This window comes from Lethenteron reissneri, chromosome 13, assembly GCF_015708825.2.
Source record: "Lethenteron reissneri isolate LAM-NWPU_2019-01 chromosome 13, ASM1570882v1, whole genome shotgun sequence".
Lineage (NCBI taxonomy): Eukaryota > Metazoa > Chordata > Hyperoartia > Petromyzontiformes > Petromyzontidae > Lethenteron > Lethenteron reissneri.
The window spans coordinates 2,456,548-2,475,989 of NC_083791.1; the positions used below are offsets into that span (position 1 = coordinate 2,456,548).

The 19,442-nt window shown below is 43.3% G+C and overlaps 1 protein-coding gene across 1 annotated transcript in view; it reads right to left on the reverse strand.

The window, feature by feature from the left end:
• Positions 1-19,442, reverse strand: part of LOC133342003 (cell adhesion molecule 2-like) — an 83,297-nt gene that overhangs the window by 15,861 nt on the left and 47,994 nt on the right. The window contains exons 4-7 of the mRNA XM_061550862.1: positions 8,957-9,094; positions 3,946-4,113; positions 2,284-2,374; positions 314-486 (exon numbers count right to left, since the gene is read on the reverse strand). Of these exons, the coding sequence (XP_061406846.1) occupies positions 314-486; positions 2,284-2,374; positions 3,946-4,113; positions 8,957-9,094 (570 nt within the window). The remainder of the gene's footprint in view (positions 1-313; positions 487-2,283; positions 2,375-3,945; positions 4,114-8,956; positions 9,095-19,442) is intronic.

Genomic DNA, 19,442 nt, shown 5'->3' on the forward strand with positions numbered 1-19,442 from the left:
CATTCGTCACTAAGTACCGGTGACGTCACCACGGCGCCTGTGCCAGTCCAGGTGAATTTTGAGGCCACGTGATGTGTCAAAGGCTCACATTAAAGTAACGCGCACGCACACACACATACAAAACTGCTTGATGCAATCTAGATAATCGGCAATGTGAGTTGGTTCTAGCAAAGATCATCCTGATGTGTTTGCAGACATTTCAAAAGCATAGTTCTCGCACGTATGAGAAGTATCACGTTTGCTGAAGTGTCTTTAAATGAGGACAAGGTAATACCGGCAGCCGTTCGGTCATGCGTTGGTGTGCAGCACTCACCGCGCACGTATAGAGTGTACTCCTCCGCAGAATGGCCAATGTTGTTGAAACCTTCGCACTTGTATGTCCCGTTGTCCGTTTTGTTGAGAGCGGTGATTACCAGTTTGTTCCCCAAAATCCTGGCTCGATCGGGCATCTCTCCATCTCTCCTCGCCCACTGAATGGAGCTTGGGCTGAACGTAAGAGGATTAGGAGATGGACATGTTAGCTAAAGCTTGGCAGGACGCCTGACGTTTTACTCAGACTTAGAAAAATGCAGGACTTATTGGGGACTTCGTGTACATTCCTATTGAATGTACTTTGGATAACAAAAACACATCTTGGGAAACAGTTGTTACTCCCATGAATCAAGTCAATTCCACATTCCTATAGCAGAGACTAGTATCTCTATTGGACAACCCAGAAGGGTTTAAAGAGGTGATCCCACCATTGGGTGTTCGTCACCACACCACCTGGCCAACTTAATTTATTATTTGCAAGGTGTATGCTGTTTATCCCAAAAGATACTCTCCGATTAACACTGAATGGCCTACAGCATGCAGTGGATAAAACTGCAACATTATTGAGTGGCGGTAGGGTTTCCCCAGCCCTAATTAGCGCCTGCCTCAATGTCACAAGTTGATAACTAATACCAGATAATATTAAACAAAACATGTTTTGTGATACCACGTTGGCAGTGGGGTGCATTGACGTGAGAAAAACTCAACCACTTCAAACAATAGCACTGCCTTTTTGACTGTGTTAGGTTTTTTCGTTCCCCAACAGAATATAGAATTGTGAGTTGCCTAAACAAGCACACACACACGCAGACTCCACAATTAGCCTGATTGACTAGAGCTCACCCTCTCAGCAAGCACCTGAACAGGCTGGAACAGCACACAAAAGGGTTGAGTGGTCAGCAATGTGCCTGGCCACCTTTTTCTCTCGAGCGTTTGATGTTTACACACCACACCATGTACTTATTAAAGGTTGAGTCGACCTCGGGAAGGTCCATTCTAGGAATAAATACACGGCTGAGAATTGAATCCATGTGGGATTACAGCATAGTCTGCTACCCACCACACTATATACTGTCCCTCGCTCAGCCTTACACACACACACATCTATTTATACACATATATATGAGCGATGTTTTCACGGTTTTCAAATGAATTCGAAAAAAAATCTGAGAGTTGAGTGTAAGTGCAACATTTTAGACGTTCCATTTACTTATTTCGAATTGATCCGAAAACAAGTCATGACAGGGGGTAGCAGCACTTTCATGATGTCAATTCCGAGATTTTCCTATTAACAGTGATATCACGTGACATGGGGTAACATCACTTTTAAAATCAGCTTGTCATGTAAATAATATGAAAATCTGAACAAGATCCAAAATTGCCCTAAAAAAATTCTTATATATTTTTGCTTAATCCAAAACGAATCCTTAGTATATATATACACACACACAATATCATATTTATAGCAAGCCAAGAAACACATAAAGTAGTTTGATATGCTTTATGTTTTGGCACACGTATGAATATTTATCATTTGCATATAAAAGCAGCGATAGCATTAGACTGCTGTGTGTCTTTCGAAAATAATTGCTCATGAGAAATACAATTTAAATTTGGACTCGCAGCATCTTTGGGGAAAAAAATATAGTCGCTGTTTGAAATTGCGTGGCATCTGCACACTCTTATATGTAAACTCCAAATAATTGCATATTCATATATTTCAGATACGCCATCAGAATGAATATCACTTCAAACTTCAAACAATAAAGTCTTATTGATGTGTAAACCTGAGCATTTTTCTGTAGACAATATACAGATGATGTTCGAAATCAGTTATGGCAAGTTTCAATGAAATCTTCATCAGACTTTCATCTTATTCTTCGTTTGATTCAGTCTGGGAGTGTAATCGGTTTATCTCCAGATAAAGTTTCAAGCTGTGCGTTATCTGAAAAAGCAATCTGGCATCCTTACTTGGGGTTTCCTGTGGCAATACAACTTAATTCCATTGTGTCGCCTTCTTCAAATATATCGCTGGAGGGTGTTATGACCAGTCTTGGTTTATCTGCAAAACAAGACAAGTTGTTTAGGGCCTTGTTTATAGCAGCGTTTAATAAGATACATCTGGTTGCGTGGTGCTCTGGTCGCAGGTTCAAATCCTGTTTGGGGTTCGAATAGGCCAACATCCCTTCTGGAGGTCAGCAAGATGAAGACCACGTCGTGATATGTGAACGATGGCCATGGTATATATTGATTGGCCACTGGGATTGTAGAATGTAATTGTAGAAGTTATCCCGGAATTGTAGAATTTCCTTGGCTCAGGGCCACTGATGGAGATGAGTACGGGCTCCCCCATCGCTCTCTGGAGCGGGGAGCCACTTTGACGTTGATATAATGGAGTCTCAGCGCGTCTGGCACCGTTTTCAGAGCCACACTTGGGATTCACGTTTCCCCGCCAAACCTTGCAATTTGTAAGGGACACAATCTCGCTCATGTAGTTCACCAAAGTCAAAGAGAAAAAAAAAGACCTGTCGTTTGACTACAGTTGATGGACCGTGATGGCATTGCCCCATGCCAAACGAGTGAAATTGTCCACCTGATAAAATGAGCATGGGGTGGTGCTCATTTCCATTCACGACCCAGACCGAGTGGTAGGAATTTCACGTTTACTCAGCTCGTTCTCATCAGTGTATGTCCACATGAACGACATCGCGTTGATTGCAGGTTAGTTTTTTAATTTATCTGAGAAAATGGCGACAATATTGGAGACCAAGTATGACCCTGCTAAAATATTCAATATTGTGGTGCTCATATCTAGCTATGGCTAGTGGTAGACATTTCACTTTCCAATGCCAGGAGCTATTATTGACTTCACACAAAGTGGTACTATGACCCCATCACCCCCTCCCCTACAGCAACCTTTGTGAGTCAAGGGACCTGGTGAATATAGCATTTGTTTTTATGCTTTTGTGGAATTCCCGGCACTAGATGGAAATTATGACCTCCAAAGTAGCTACATGAATCAGGCCCAAGCACTCCGACTACAAAGCTACTGCAGATTCGATGGAAATTCCCAAGACCCAACCTGCCAACAGCATCGGAACGCATCAAGAATTATTTTGTGTTTTTCCGCCTATTCTCATTCCAATTGTGCTATCACTGTCACTTCACAAGACGAAGTGTCCTTTGGGATCTCTTATGGGACAATGCAACCCTTCTTTTTGAAGTACAGTCCACAGAAGTGGATACCACAGAGCTACCTCTCGAGATCCCTTCAAGTGAACCACGGTCCACACACAGTAAAGGGTAGAATTTCCCCCTTCGTTGCATGACAGTCAAACTGACAGGAAGATGGAATTTATCCACATTAAGTACAGACCGAAATTTAATTTGATGGTTTTATTGTGCGGTCGTTTGTGACCTCGCCGCACTTGAGGACCTGGTTTAATCACAGGCTGCTGCCTAGATTCAAACCCAGGCTCTCATAGGTGCCGGCTTGGGGCTCTGACCTCTGAGCCACCCGATCACCTCGCACATCAAGAACGATGATAGCATGAGCCTGAGAAACGATTCGATCCAACCTGTTAAGTTTCATCGCGTTGTTATGAGACATTCATTCCTTGAATGAATTCTTACATTGAACGTGGAGATCCTGTGAAGTCTGCAGCGGAGTTGTCCTCAAGGCAGGGTGGTCCATCTGGCATCTCACTGGAGTCATGTTGTCTACCCACTCCACTGTGATGTTCACGGTGCTGATCACGGTGAACGTTTTCTTGTTGCTGTCCTTTTTTTCACGCCTCTGACCTAGGGTGGAGGAAGCACGTACAAATAAAATGTAACTCTTCATACAAAATATATATGGAATACATTTTACCCGCAGCGTTTCTTCTAGAAAGCAAACTTTACACCGGTTTTGACCTTCACAGGCTTTTTTTTTCGATTTAAAGCTTCTTTCGTGACTGCAGGGATTCATCTTCTTGGTTCTTTCGGTAAAGTCACGTAGAAGGGAAGTAATAAAATAATAAAAATAAAAATAATTATGTTTTATTTTTATTATGTTTTATTTTTATTATTTTATTACTTCCCTTCTACGTGACTTTACCGAAAGAACCAAGAAGAAGGCTTCACAGGCTTGTTAAACAAATGCTGCTGGGTTGTCAGATGTTATTGGCAAGAGCACCCCATCCAAACAATGAAGGCCCTGTTCAACACCAAAAGCAATGATGTATATAAACTCATTATGCGTTGCTGTGGAGCACAATTGGTAGACGAATATTGTCGTGGGTTGTGCACATAGAGTTTCATCACAGTACAAAAACAACATCTGTATGCGCCACATATGGTGGTATTGTAAAGCTGAAAAACATTACTGTTGTGTATGGGAGGAAACAAATAAATGTGTGGAATTAATTTAAAGCATCAAAGGAAGCAATTTGTCCTGAAAAACATCACAAAGTCTCATATAAAATTGTCATTTAACTAAAGCAAGCCAATAGTAGGGCTTTCTTTGACCATACTTCACTATGCTGGTCAGTGTGGGTTGATGAATGGGGAGAGAGCAACATTGGCTCTGATATAATTCAACACTGATGTTCGCTATGGCCGGGAGTCTAACTCGGGTGAAATCGGTTCATAGTGCAGAATGCTAGCCACGGTACCTCAATTGCGCCCCAGGTTTAATGTATCCGTATACATGTTTACGCTGAGTAGAGCATCTCTCCGTGTTTAAACCAGCATTGGGGCAGCACTCCAATTCCACTGGGTTGGTCCTAAGTCATTGTTGGAAATTCTACATTGTCATTTACCTTCCAGTATCGACCTTGGATGGATGTGAGGCTAAGTCAAACCCCCCGACTGGGGATGAAATCAGAACCTTCCAGTTTTGCGATCAATCACCCCACAAGCAGCACCTTCCAGCCAGGCAGATATAGCTATCTCCACTATGGTATACAACAACAATGAACACATTCATATCACTCTCATTGAATATACGACATTTACAATACATGTTAAAAATGGGAAATTAAATACACCATTCAAATGGTATTAATATGAGCAGAACAGACATGGATATTTCAGAGAAATATTGGACTGAAATGTTGTATTTGGATTGCAATTGCAAACGTTTGATATTCTAGAGACAGCAGTGTTGGCAGTACGAAGACAATGTTTTTCTGTGTAATAGTAACGAGCCGGATATAAAATGTGCAATCATTCACTGGTAAGAGACTCATTATCAATGGGACATTTGCTCTGTAATGTATGTGCCGCACAAATAAGGACACCCTATGCCTAACTCGTGCTTATTCCACGAAGGGCCCAGTTTCAAAGCCACTTTTGTGATAACGTCACACTTTGAAGGCTGACCACGTTCAGTATATTCACAGCATGCAGGATGCTCACTGCAAAACCCAAGCAGAATGAACGAAAGACAAATCCAAAGAAATCCCCACAAAATAAATGAAAATTATGTTATTGACCGCGTGTGGTCAGGCTCATCATTTCTGGACCTCAGACCATTGGTGTCAATGCCACATTATAGTTAGGGACCATATTATCCAAAGGACAACCGCTGCTGATGTCATATAAAGTGGAACTTTTTTTATCCTAGAGATATTATGGACCGATTCAATACACACATAAGCTTTGAACTCACAACTTTATTATTGTAAGTGACAATGGTGCCAGCTGGCTGGATCAAAATTCAATTGTATTTTATTTTGACTTATTGTTGGACAGAGCATCAGATCTATCTATTGTTTATATTCCACACTTTTCTGCACACCATGCTACAGTACAATCATGCTCGTGGATTCTGTCTTCTGAACGCACCTTAACGCATTCATTTATGCTTGCAATGTGTTTTGTGCCATCGTAAATTTATCTGGATATTTTCGGGCATGCTTTGCCATGCATAGATGGATGACTATGACTGAATCTCTAAGCAGTGTGATATCCGTCCAATTAAAATATACATTGAATACGCTGTAGGGAGTGTCTGTGCATAATAAAAACTGAACTAAACTATGTATTTTACCAGGTAATGTCCACTGAGCTATGTAGCTCTATTTCAGAAGCGACTTGGCCACAAATAATAGCTCATCGAAGTGGCTTATCATGTGGAAATTTATAGCAGCCAAATACTTTCAACCCACATTTCTAAATGTGGAGGGAAAAACCGGAGGGCCCAGAAAAAAATCCACGTGACCACACGGAGAACACGGAGAACATGTAAACTCCAAACATATAGGTGGCAGGGTCGGGATCAAACCCATGATCACCTGCATACCAAGCGATGTAGTTAACGTCTCGCTACCGTGGCACCCCCAATTATTGAAGAAACAAAATGTTAACAGATATTTTTCCATAGCAATGAAACAAGTACTTATGTGGGCATCATAATAAACAAATTGTTGTGTCTACATTTGTTAACTAAGTTTTGTGAATAAGCATTTTCTGAATGCAACAGTTTTTCTTCTGGTAAAAAAAAACACGTTTTTAGTACAGTTGTTTTGATAAGGGGCCAGAAAAAGTTACGCTTGCAATATTGCTTCACTCCAAACAATCATACAGACAGGACTGTCCTAAAGAAGGCCATGTTCCTTCATTCCTCTTCTGAGAGAGAATGATAAAAATGTCCTTGCCCAGGAACGTCAATTTAATGAATTCTCACATTACAAGCCTTGAACAACATAAAAGACTTTGATCGTGAGGGGTTTAAGATCCTGCCATGTTAGAATAGGTAATTGTTCGTTATCTCCTACACCATGCTGAGTTTTATATGGATTGTTTATATTAAAAAAGCGTTTATATTCCCTTTCACCATAGTACTGTGCACGATTATTGAACACGCACTGACTGATGGTAGTGGATGAAGGTAGACTGTGATAACTGGCTTTGATTATTTTCAATCAGACAATAATGTCACCCTACGTCTTTTAAAACAATGCTTTGTTAGCTATTGTCACTAATGCAACCCTCACATATTCCACCAGGCCAAGTAAGTTTGATGCAATTTAACAAATAAACCAAAGTCAAAAGCACTCTTGTGCTCATATGAGTGACAAACAGTGCTGTAATCCATTGGTGGCCAGAACCAGCTGTGGAAATTTTACATTTTCGTGATCGAGGCAAGTCAATCCAATGGACGATAAGACAAATTACATATACAGCTCTGAGATTTTAAATGTCGCTGTGACTATGCGACGAATCTCACTCTCATTTGCAGAGTGAGTGGGAAGTGCTGCCCTCTACTATTGGCGAACCCAGAGGCCACTCAAAGGGATCTCAGCAATTGCTCTGTGCTATATAAATTTCGATTTAAAGCTTTCGTGACTGCAGGGATTCATCTTCTTGGTTTTTTCGGTAAAGTCACGTAGAAGGGAAATAATGAAATAATAAAAATAAAACATAATAAAATAAAATTCTCACGACGTTTCGGCCACAACGCAAGCAGCCGTCCTCAGGTGACGAACGGGGCTGTCGGAAAGACAGCGTCCGAACGGACGCTGTCCGTTTTCCATCCATGGAAACAGTGCTCCTCTCTATGGGGAAGCTTGAGTCAGCAGTGCAATTTTTTCATTTTCGAAGGTGGGGGCCAGTCTCTGTATTGGAAAACCACTGTTGATTTCCAATAATTTATTTGATGAGGAGTGCTAAAATTGCTTGGCAGCTGTGGAAATACATATTTTGACACTGGACATATTTACTTCGTAACAAGTATCAAAAACTAGTCTGTTAGGCCACTTGAAAATTTCAGCCTTCTCCTTGTGGTGCATATGGAAGATAAGACCTTCAATGCACAGTGGCCTGCATATATTCCTTAAGCCGAACATTGTGTTAATGGTGTGCTATAGACAATTAAATTATACCCTGTGCCCTTCCGGATATAATGGACATTACATGACTTTAGATAACAGTAAATAACGCTCTTTATGTTTGGATATTAGCTGCATTTCAGGAGCAGGGCATTCAAGGTCACAGCAGTGTTATTAAAATGCATGACACTAACAGCAAGCGAATGTTAAACACTCTCCTTTGCTGGAATAATTCAACAGTGACTTGTCCATAGGGTTCACAAGTGAGATAGTTGCATTTGTTCACAGAGGTATGCAGTCGTATTGTATGAGTGTCCATTGTAAATCCAAGCATTGTCATAATTATCATCATCATTGTCATCATGTCACCAATATTATATTCAACTTGGACAAAGCACTTATATCCACCTGGTTTTCACTGTCACGCATCTCAACTTGCAAGTAGAAGGCATGAGTTTGAATCCCAGTAGTGTATCAACTCATCAAATCCATCCCTCCAGGGTCGAGCAAATTATATTCTATGTTCAATGTTTATTTCGGTAAAGTCACGTAGATAGAAAAACATAATAACAATAAAATAATACGAATAAATTAGTTTCACATAATGAGAAGTCAACAGTGATCAGCTGGATGTACTTGTCCCCGTCGTGAGAATGTGGAAGGGGAAACCCCTGTTGGAGACGAGCACTGCTCAATGCTGATTTGAGCAGGAGACATGTCGATGCTTTGGGGTTTACCTATGAGAGACGACTTGTGCATTTTATTTATATTGCAGGTTAGCTGAATATGTGCCGCAACATATGGAAGATAAGAATAATTTTCTTACGTACCTTTGAGCTCCTGATTTCCCTTAAACCAGCGTATGTTGGCAGCCGGTTTGCTTCCAGTTGATTGACAGGTGAGCTGGATGGTGTCTCCTTCCATTAGGACTCCATCATATCCCGTAATAACTGGCTGTTTCGGTGCAGCTGTGGACAGAAATAAAATAAACATTGAAAAGTTGCCTCAATTTTTTTCATAAATCTATATATTTTTTGACAAACATCCTACAGTCTGAGAACTCTTAGGCGTAATCACACTCAGAAATCTCAGGCTGTGAATATTATAATTGGATAAGATAATTTAATATTTCTTAGGGGATGAAAGTCACCTTTGGGCACATGTGATAGCCCCGCTATTAGCAGCAGTTGCCCAAAGCATAAAAATTGAAATATTCACGTTTAGTATTGAAAAAGAAAAACTGCACTGTATGAAAAAAAATGCGAAGCCTTTTTTTTGTTTGAAGAAAGCTCATCAATTATTTTTAGGGTTAAGGATGTTGGGAGCTTAATATTTATGAAAGAGTAGGCATTTTTACGAATGCATCTAATTTATCCTCAGTACTATGAATGCATTTAACGAGTATGTCCATGCATATTGTAATGTATATGATAATCAAATAGTAAAAATGATTTGGCGAAGTATGGAAACTTTGTAATGCAATGACTTATTCGGTGGTGAAATATCAGGAAATAAAATTAATTATTTCGTGATTTATACAAAGGGCGTTCGGCATAACACTGCCGATGCCATTTACACTTCACATTTATTTCTTCCTTCTATCGAAGCCCACAATGGTTGGCACAGCCAACATCCACTCCCCCAAGCTCTGCTCTCAGCATCCCTTTGAGCACCATTTCACTTACTCTTGTCAGGAACCTGCCCTCCTCCATCCTGTGCATATGTCCCACCTATTGGAGCCGCCGCTTCCCCATTCCAAGTTGCTTACACCCCATCCTGTGACTAGATTACGAATCTTCCTCACCAGTGGCTATTTTTCGGTTGCCGAACAAACACATTGTGAGATCGCACTCATTCAACGCAAAGTGCTTGCCATAAATTAACCACAATACCCTGCTGATTTTGTCAAGAGGCAAAAACCATCACGCGAACTCCAGTCATCCTCGCAGTGGCTTTTGGCTAACCATCGAACAAAGACGGTCACTGCATCGCGCGCTTTTAAATGCGCTTCTGCTGTCATCTGGAATGCTCTTCCTTACGATATTAGGAAGCCACTGAAGCTATGCACTTTCAAATCATCTAGATTGAAAACTAATGTCTTAAGAACCGCTTTTGTGTTTAATTTATCCTTCACCAGCACGTCCAATTAGCATGATTGGCTACGTACGGTGTGAAAGAAGTTCAACACACGTACATTCAAAGAGCAAACACTTATTTTCTCGTTTACTTTGTTCAAGTCCAGCTATCTGACTCAAACGGTAAAACATAACATTAGTCTTACCTCAACCATCCATCTATTAACACAACATATTACAATTCGACTCTTCCAAACTACAATCAATTATTACAAGCATTCCTTATACGTAAATGAGACATTGTCCACTTAATATTTTGGACGAATCCATTTCATATGCTTATTCAGATAACATGAGACTGGACAGTGAAATGAAAATAGACTTAAATAATATATACCATAGAGTCACATCACAATGTTAAGTATGCTAATGAATGCTGTCTTTCGCTGTCTCTACACATATGCATTATTCATCCAGAAGTTGTTTTCCTGTTGGAAAAAAAACTCAAGACGTAATTATTGGCACTGCAGGATAATGCGAGAGAAAGTGTAACAAAGTTTGTGCTTCATTGAGGAGCGCAAGGCGATTGATTGTGTTTGCTGGACACTTCGGCACCGAGATAGATAATGATGAGCCCATTATCAGTTCTTCAGCAGGAGTCGTTCCTCCCCGGTATTCTCCGACTCGCTAAACACAACATGAAATGTAATGAGAAATGTTTTTAACTTGAGCACAGAGATGTTTATTGTCAAGTTGTCAAATTCTCCAGGACTGGCTCCAAGCCACTGACAGTGAGGAGTGCTTTCCCATCGTGCATTTGAGTAGAGAAAAAAATAGAAATATTGCTTACATCAAAAACGACCGATTCCTTTCAACATGTACCTTTAAAATCAGATACATCACTCAATAGAAATTGTCCCTTTCACTCACACATTAAGATGCGTGATCATCTTAATTGGTGAGCTTGAACAAGTGGTGGAATTCCACATTCCCATGGCAGGAACCATTCCTCCCGTATAGAGCAACTGCTCAGGACAACCACTATTGACATCCTACGAAGTGGTGCAGCCTCGCCAGGTAGTTGTCATTGTACTCACCCCAGAGAAATGATGATGTTGTTGGTGATGGTGATCATTAAACCCTGGTTGATATCTCTCAACTGTGAGCCTTGATGAGCTACAAACTACTGATATTTCTTTGGGCTTATCTCTTGGGCTTATATGACATTAGGTTAAAATCATGAACACCTATCCTGTGCAAAGCCCCATATCCGACCATCACATATCCACCCTGAACAATGAATATCCCATACCTAGTGTGGTATTGGGGCATAGTGGAAATGTTGACATATCCAACCTTTTCACAAATCTGCCTATACCTCAGTTCCCAGTGAGTCCAATAGGCGATGTTTAAGTTCGATAAAAACAAATATCACTTGCTATGCCTAGTAAACAATGACACATTTCTTAACAAGTGGCTTTTATTCTAATTACTTGATTTCTAAATTTATTTTGGCATAATTTTTAATTATTTGCATGATTAATTTTACAGGGCAAAAAACAATCAATGATAGGATGAAAAACATAAATAACGTTTTAAATAATACATCACTCTATTACATATTCGGAAGTATAAATCATAGAATTCGTATTACTATAGATGCCAACCCGTTTAATATTTTGAGATTGCGTGCGATGCAAGACAGCCAATTGAGAAATGAATGACATTTGCATTGTTGTTTATAGTTTTCAATTATTTAACTAATATGACACTATCTAAAGTCATAAAGATAGAGTATTTAGCTTTTTTAATATTACATCCATTATTGTATTGTAATAATTTATATCACATATACCATTTTCATTACAGTAGGTTGTGTTTTATGTGCAGTATTTCATCCTATAATAGTAATATATATTTTAGAAATGGAAGCTTACGAGTTAAATCTCGTTTGGAATGACTTAACCAATCGTACTTATAGGGTAGGTAAAATTAGTACCAGGTTGTGGAAAGTCTGGTACCTGCTTTAATAGTGTGGAATTTCCACTTCTGGTTCAGGACCATCAATTGAGATGAGTGCCATCCAACACTTGTTTGACATTGCAGACACGCTGGCTATGACCTATGCTCACTATTTCATGTCGTTCACATGCTCCACTAGGAATTATCAGAATAATTTTACATTCCGAATGGTTTCACATTCCCGTAAGCATATACAGTATGCAATAGCAGCCGAATGAAGGCCATAGGCAATGGGGCATTAAGGAAATGTGTAGTGAGTCCCACTAAGTCGCAGACGTTGTCTGGGAGCAACACTATTTATTACATCAACTCAACACAACATGACAAATTGAAAAGCCATCTAACCTACGGCAACACTAGACACGGTCCAGCTATCCCGGTGCGACCACGAGCTGGGTCCCGGACCACGTGGCTAGAGGCTTCTTCAACCCTACGTGGATCTTCACTCACCAACAGTCAAGAACCCCGAGCCCCACACGGGGCCCCGTTATATCGGCCCGGGCTGGGGCTGGCTCCGCCACTCGCCCCGCCCACCTTCTCGATCTCTCTGGCCCTTTTCCAAAGGCTCCCGAGAGCTCTTCTATACCACGTGACCACCCAGCAGCCCCAATCCACCGGTGGTCAACCAGCGTATCATGCCCCAACGTAACCCTGGCTGGCTGACACTCTCTCTCGCTCCCTCACTGGGAGCCCGCACCACACACTGTACGTGTTGCCTCTGTGCTAACCAGCGCTCACCCAAGCTAGGGCTGGTACTACGCCCAGTAAGCGGGCTACACATAATGACAACACAATATCCGCTGTGGCCTCGCAAGCCCGGCACCACACAGTGACATTCACAGCCACTACAAATGTAAAGCAATGCATGCATTGTTAATATACCAGCAGCTATGTGCTCATATAAGAACTTGTCAGGAATGTACAGTATATGCATGTATATGGGCGATGTGAAAGGTTAAAGGTAAAGGTGCAGGGCTGAAATTGCTTGCTCATGCCACTGTAATCAGAAAGGTCTCTGCGAGAGAGAGCTCCGGAGAGCACCTCTGGAGGGGTTTTGGCCTCCTCTTACACACTGGTGGGATTCCACACACTTTATCCCAGCACGCACGACATGATGATCGACTAACTGTGGTGTGTCTATGATACTGCGAGGTGAAAGGCTGCCCATGTTTGCAACTGGCACACCGGGGTATAAAACGGGCTACCTCTGGATTGCAAGTGCAGTGTGTAAACAGTTACACCACCGTGGCAGCATCCATACCGACTACTTATACTCCTCTGTAAATGCACAGAAACATATACGGTGATACCTTCAACAGTTTAATCATTGCAATATATATTTTTAAGGCGACTTAAATTGCTAATAATTTGTGCATTGAAGGAAAAGTTAAGGAACACACGTATTAGTTTAATCTTACACTTTCTGCCCTGCCTCCTCCCTCCCCCTTCTCTCTCCTCCCCTACTGCCGAGGCCTATATAACCTCGTGCCACGGCAGATCTCTCGCCTACTTCAGCAGTTCTTTCTTGCTGTGGTTGTCGCACCTGAAGACGATTGCTTGTGTTGCGATCGAAACGTCGTGATCGATTATTTTTCTCCCTACATGACTTTACCGAAAGAACCAAAGAGTACGTATTAGTTTATTTAGATGGCAAAATTGTGAACAATATTTAATGTTGATTTTAGTTTTTATTGTTTTTTTTTGGTGTTGGGATGGGCTAATTGAAGATAATTTATTGCTCACTAATATTAATGTATTAATGGTGAAACTATAGAGAAATAAATGTAGAAAACTACTGCATTCGTCGCTACAATTGCTCAATTTGCAAAACAAGGGCATCGTGTTAATTGAAGCATTTTTCCATTACACCAACTCTCGCAATGAGACATGACTCAAACTGACCTCTCATGTCCCTAAAGTAAACACGAAGTTAAGTGTATTATTTAATTTACATGGACATTGCATTTTGTTATTATTTTAGCACAGTTTTATTTAACGGATTGCCAACCATGAAGATAATATATGTAGCATATATAAACCAGTTCATTGTAAGTTTATTTCACTTCATTTTATTAATTCAGCTTCATAACCAATCCATGGTTGTAAGTAAATTCTGGTCAGGGGTTCATTCAGCCCATCATCCTTCACGGGTCAATAAATGAACTGCGTTGTGGGAGTAAAGGGTAGCTGTTACCTTATGTAGGAAATGGGTCCTGCCATACGAATGTGGAAATTTCACCGCTGGTTCATCAGCAGTGATGCTTGGGTTCCCTTATTTACCCGTCCTCTACGCTTAGATGTCAATGATGCAAAGGTCCATAAGTCTGGTTCCAGCTCAGCAGCAGCCCGCTCTGGTTAGTACTGTGGGTGTATTAACAAATAATTACCATCCGTTCACTGCAGAAGTTAAATATCTCGTGAAGTTATTCGAAAAGAGGAGAAGACGGGTGCTGGTGTCGCCATCCAAAAAGTGGCAATATTTTAAAATCCCTCGCGTATTGCCTAAATGGGTAATGCCACATAGCAACATCGCCCTCTACCGTTAAACCAGTGACTACTCTACCCGTCTGTGAAACATAGCCTCCTCCGATCACCTTGTGCTATTAGGATGGCGTGGATCCCAAATGTCCTCTTGATTCTATTTGGACGCATTTATTTTATAGGGGGAAATCCTTCTGCAATGGTCTCTCGGGGCAGACGTGGTTTAGTCGAGTTTAACGTAGAGGAAGTGGGCGGTGTTTGTCGAATGTTAAAAGGGAGGAAGAAGCTACGCAGCACAAACACTGGAACGTGCATTGGGGCCTCGGGAAATTATTCGCGCTGTGCTTTTCTGCACAGTTATTTTGTTCCTTTATTTCCCATTTTCAAAACCGGCACAATGGCAGAAAATTGTACTCTCGTCCGCACTGAAATATTTTCACATCTGCACAGAGATAAAGTGTCTCCCTGATCACAGTAATGAAGCGTGTGCCAATCACTATGAACGTCACTAAGGCAGTGTTGGAAATTCTACATTCCTATGCAAGGGGACAGTCATCCCATCGGACAATTAATTTAGAAATGCGTAGACTTACCGCAAAATTGTATTTATTATTCTATTTATAGAAGAATAATGGGCTGACTTAACCTCTGACCAAGAATTGAGTTTCCAACCTCCTGCGGTTGATTTTATCTCAATGTTGGCACAGCATGACCCTCACGTGGTATTCAATAAAAATGTTGATTGATTGCGGTTCAAGTTAAGCTCTCCCTACTCCACTATCACCAGAGGTAGGTTGAGAGACGTCCAAAGAGAGGTGGGGGCGGTGGTCCCTCCATTTCAAACTATTAAAATAGGGTCCAAAGTAAACGTCTATAAAGTATACATTTGCAGCATCTCAGGACGGAGCACGGGGGGGGGGGGGGGCAATCATCCCTATTGCCCCCCACCTCTACCCCCCTTGGATTCACCACCGAGTGTCACGTCCACACTCAGGAGGTTGAGAGCCTGTGTTGGGTGTAACGGTGACAATATGTAAACTACCTCGCCTGGTATACAGGAGGTTGTGGGTCCGATCCCAACCCCGACGCCTGTATATTTTGAGTTTGCGTGTCTATCTCTCTCTCCCCGTGAGCGCGTGGACTTTTCTCCGGGTCCTCCGGTTTTTCCCTCCACATTTAGCAAACAGGCGCCGACAGTTTTTGGCTGCTCGAAACGTCCACATGATAAGCCACTTCGATGAGCTATCATTTGTGGTGGCCAGATCGCTTCTGAAAAAAAGCTGTATAGCTCAGTGGGCCTTACCCGGTGAAATGAAAAAAATTGTAATGCGCGGGAAGCATCGCACCGTTCAATCCACCTTCGCTGTGGTGGCGGTCGCGGTGGTGCAGGTAACAGGGCGCTCATCGTGATCACACTGTACACGCGCTGCTGGGCCATTTCATGACTCCGCGGGTGTTCGGCAGGCCGGCAGGCAGGCCGTGATTTAAAGAGAGCTGCTATTTCAAATAATACGATGGCCTCAGAAATGACGCGGTTATGCAGGCTATCGGGGTGCTGCCTGCTGTGCTACGCCCAAGACGTCGCGTGCTTTAGCGGAGCCCCTGTATAACCCTTGCCAACTGCTTGCTCGTGCCACTGCTGACAAGGCCTACTCTTCCGCACTGGCTCTATGTCTGGGAGGTGGTTAGATTAGCCACACTCTACTCCACCGTATGCGACCTGCCGATTGACCAATATATAACTTATGTGGTTATTATATTTGAGTGCATTGTCAAACACGCACAGGCCTTCATTGCTCCAAATTTATAGAGGAGCCAACTATATGCATAGCTTGACTTAGTTTTCAACATATCTGCATCACATTTGGGGGAGAGTGCAGTGTGGGATACACACATAACACCTTGATGTGCATGAGGTCAGGACCAGTGTATGAATTATATTCCCACCACAGAGCTGTTTATCATCAGAAAAGCAGAATGTGTTGCTTTGAAACGAGCCCTTTCCTCCTTGCAAACCATTCACATGTAGCACAATTTTCAACACAAAGACGCAGACCCATGGCCAGCCCTGCCATTAATATTATGCAGTTCATCCGAGCCCTGTGTGGCCACTGAAAATAAATGGGCTTTGCTCGCACTGTGTGAAGCACAGCTGCTGACAGGCATGTTAATGATGTCTGTAATTCCATGCGCAATATCAAGAATTACCCCGTGCATCTGTGAATATGTTTGTAGCTGAGTGTACAGTATATGTGTGTGTGTTTGTGTGTCCGGCAAAAACAACCCCTTACCTCCTCGTGGTGCCGGACGGCAACGCTGTGGTGGGCAGTGCCATGGGGGAAGGGAACATTTAAATTGGCCTTACCTTTCATGGCATTTGTAATACCACAGCGGCCAAATTCCGGGCTCTGGATGAATGCGATGGGCTGGTTACTCCTCCACCTTCAATTAACTACCACAAAACCACGTATAAAATATCTAATGAATAAGCTTGTGCCGGAGGCGCCGGGGGGACAGGCGTCTATGACGTCTCCTGGCCAAACCTCATTTGGCGGAACCAGGAGACTGAATTCTTACCCTCGGGGCTCCTCCAGAAACAACAAAAAACCACTATGTGTGGCCACATGGAATGTTCGAACGTTCACTGCGGAGGAGAGGCTGCCATTTCTCTGTCGGGAGCTGGACCGGTACCGCCTGGATCTCTGTGGTATTCAGGAGGTCCGGTGGACCGGCTCTGGCTCCAGCCACCATGAGAGGTGGACAGTCCTCTTCTGGGGCAGGAGACTGCCAAACAACAGGGGGTGGCTCTTCTTCTGAACAAAAGAATGAAGGGAGCTTGGGAGCGTGGCGGTGAGGTGTGGGAAGCTGGAAGCCCCAGGCTACTTTGGGCTCGCCTTCCTATCAACCAGAGGCGAGGAGTGGTGGTCGTGGTTACTTATGCCCCCACCGAAGATGAATATCCGTGGAGGGAGACAGGCAAGCCCGGTGAGTCCGATGCCTTCTATGACCTCCTGTCACAGGTGCTAGCTAAAGTGGCCCCTTGGGATAGAGTCATCTTGTTGGGTGACTTCAATGCCCGAGTTGATCATGATGCTGGCACCTGGTCTGGAGTGATTGGAAGGCATGGGCCAGATCAGCTCAATAATAACGGCAGGAGGCTGCTAGATTTTTGTGCAGCCCATGGGCTTGTAATTACCAATACGCTGTTCCGACATTGGCACATCCACACAACATCATGGATGCATGCCGGGTCCAAGCAAGAACATCTGCTGGACTACATAATGATGGAACAACAGCAGATGCGGACCCATGTCCTTGACACCAGGACCTACCGTGGAGCTGATCTGCCCACTGACCATCGACTTGTCATCTGTAAGATGAGCCTGCCATTCTTCCACTCCGGTGGTGGGTGTACACCCAGAACCCCATTCAAACCCTTAGTGGCATGGTCTCAGCTACCTGATGAAAGTTGCAAGCGAGAATTCCATCATCGCTTGCGGCTGCGATTGGCATCTTCCCCCACTCCTCCTGCTGTCAGGTGGAAATAGGCGAGGTTTAGGACTGTGGCTCATGCAGCTGCAATGGCTGCTTTGGGTACATGGTCTCGACCTCCCCAGAGACCCTGGCTGACAGAGGAGGTGTTCAAGCTGGCTGAGAAAAAGCGACAGGCCCACTTTCATCGGCTACAGCATCCCACATTGGAGAATGAGAGCCATGAGGTGCTGCAAGGATGGGTGGTGGTCGCGGGTTGCTGAGGAGATGGAGTCTGCGTCAATGGCCCGTGATCACAAATCGCTCTATAATTCCATCAAAAAGTAACCTGCAGTGCCACACCTATTAACATAATTCGGGGGCAAGAACAGCAATCCAATCTCCGACCCCCAGGAACAGGCTTTCAGATTTTCTGAGCATTTCTGTGAGGTCCTGGGGAGGGGAAATCCCTCAGCCTGGAAAACATTGTGGGACAAAGTGGGGATGACCCTGCCGAGGCTGCGATGCCTCAAACATTGAAGGAAGAAGTCACCCCCTGTGAGTGGCTGGCTGAGGTGCCATCTGTTGAGGAAGTACTGAAGGTGATCCAGAGTCTGAGACGAGGAAAGGCACCTGGCAGAGATGATGTCCCAAGCAAAATGCTGAGGAAGGGTGGAGTTTGTGCACAGACTGCCTTACATGACATCATAACAATAGTCTGGTCCACTGGACGGGTTCCGCAGGATTGGACGGATGCCCTGGTGGTCCTCCTCTTTAAGAAGGGGGATCGCACAGACTGTAACAACTACAGGGGCATCTCACTCCTCAGTGTGCCCGGAAAGGTCCTGGCAAGGATTATTCAACATCGCCTTGCTAGGTACGCTGAGGAGAGGCTTGCGGAGCCCCACCGGTTTCAGGAAAGGGTGTTCCTTCACAGATGCCATATTTTCTGTCCGTCTGCCACAGCAGAGGTGGAGGGAATTCCAACAAGACCTATATCTCTGCTTTATTGACCTGGTCAGGCCTATGATACCATCAGTAGGCCTGGGCTCTGAGCTGTTCTTCATGCTTTCGGAGTCCCTGGCCCTCTGCTCACGATCATTAAGGACCTTCATGATGGTGAGCGGGCCCGGGTAAAACTATGTGGCCGGGAGTCGGAGCCATTCCATACCTGGGCAGCGTGCTCATGACCTGCTCCGGTTTAACAGTAGAGGTCTCACTCCAAATCACTCGAGTGGCATCTTTTCATCAGTTGCATAACGCTGTG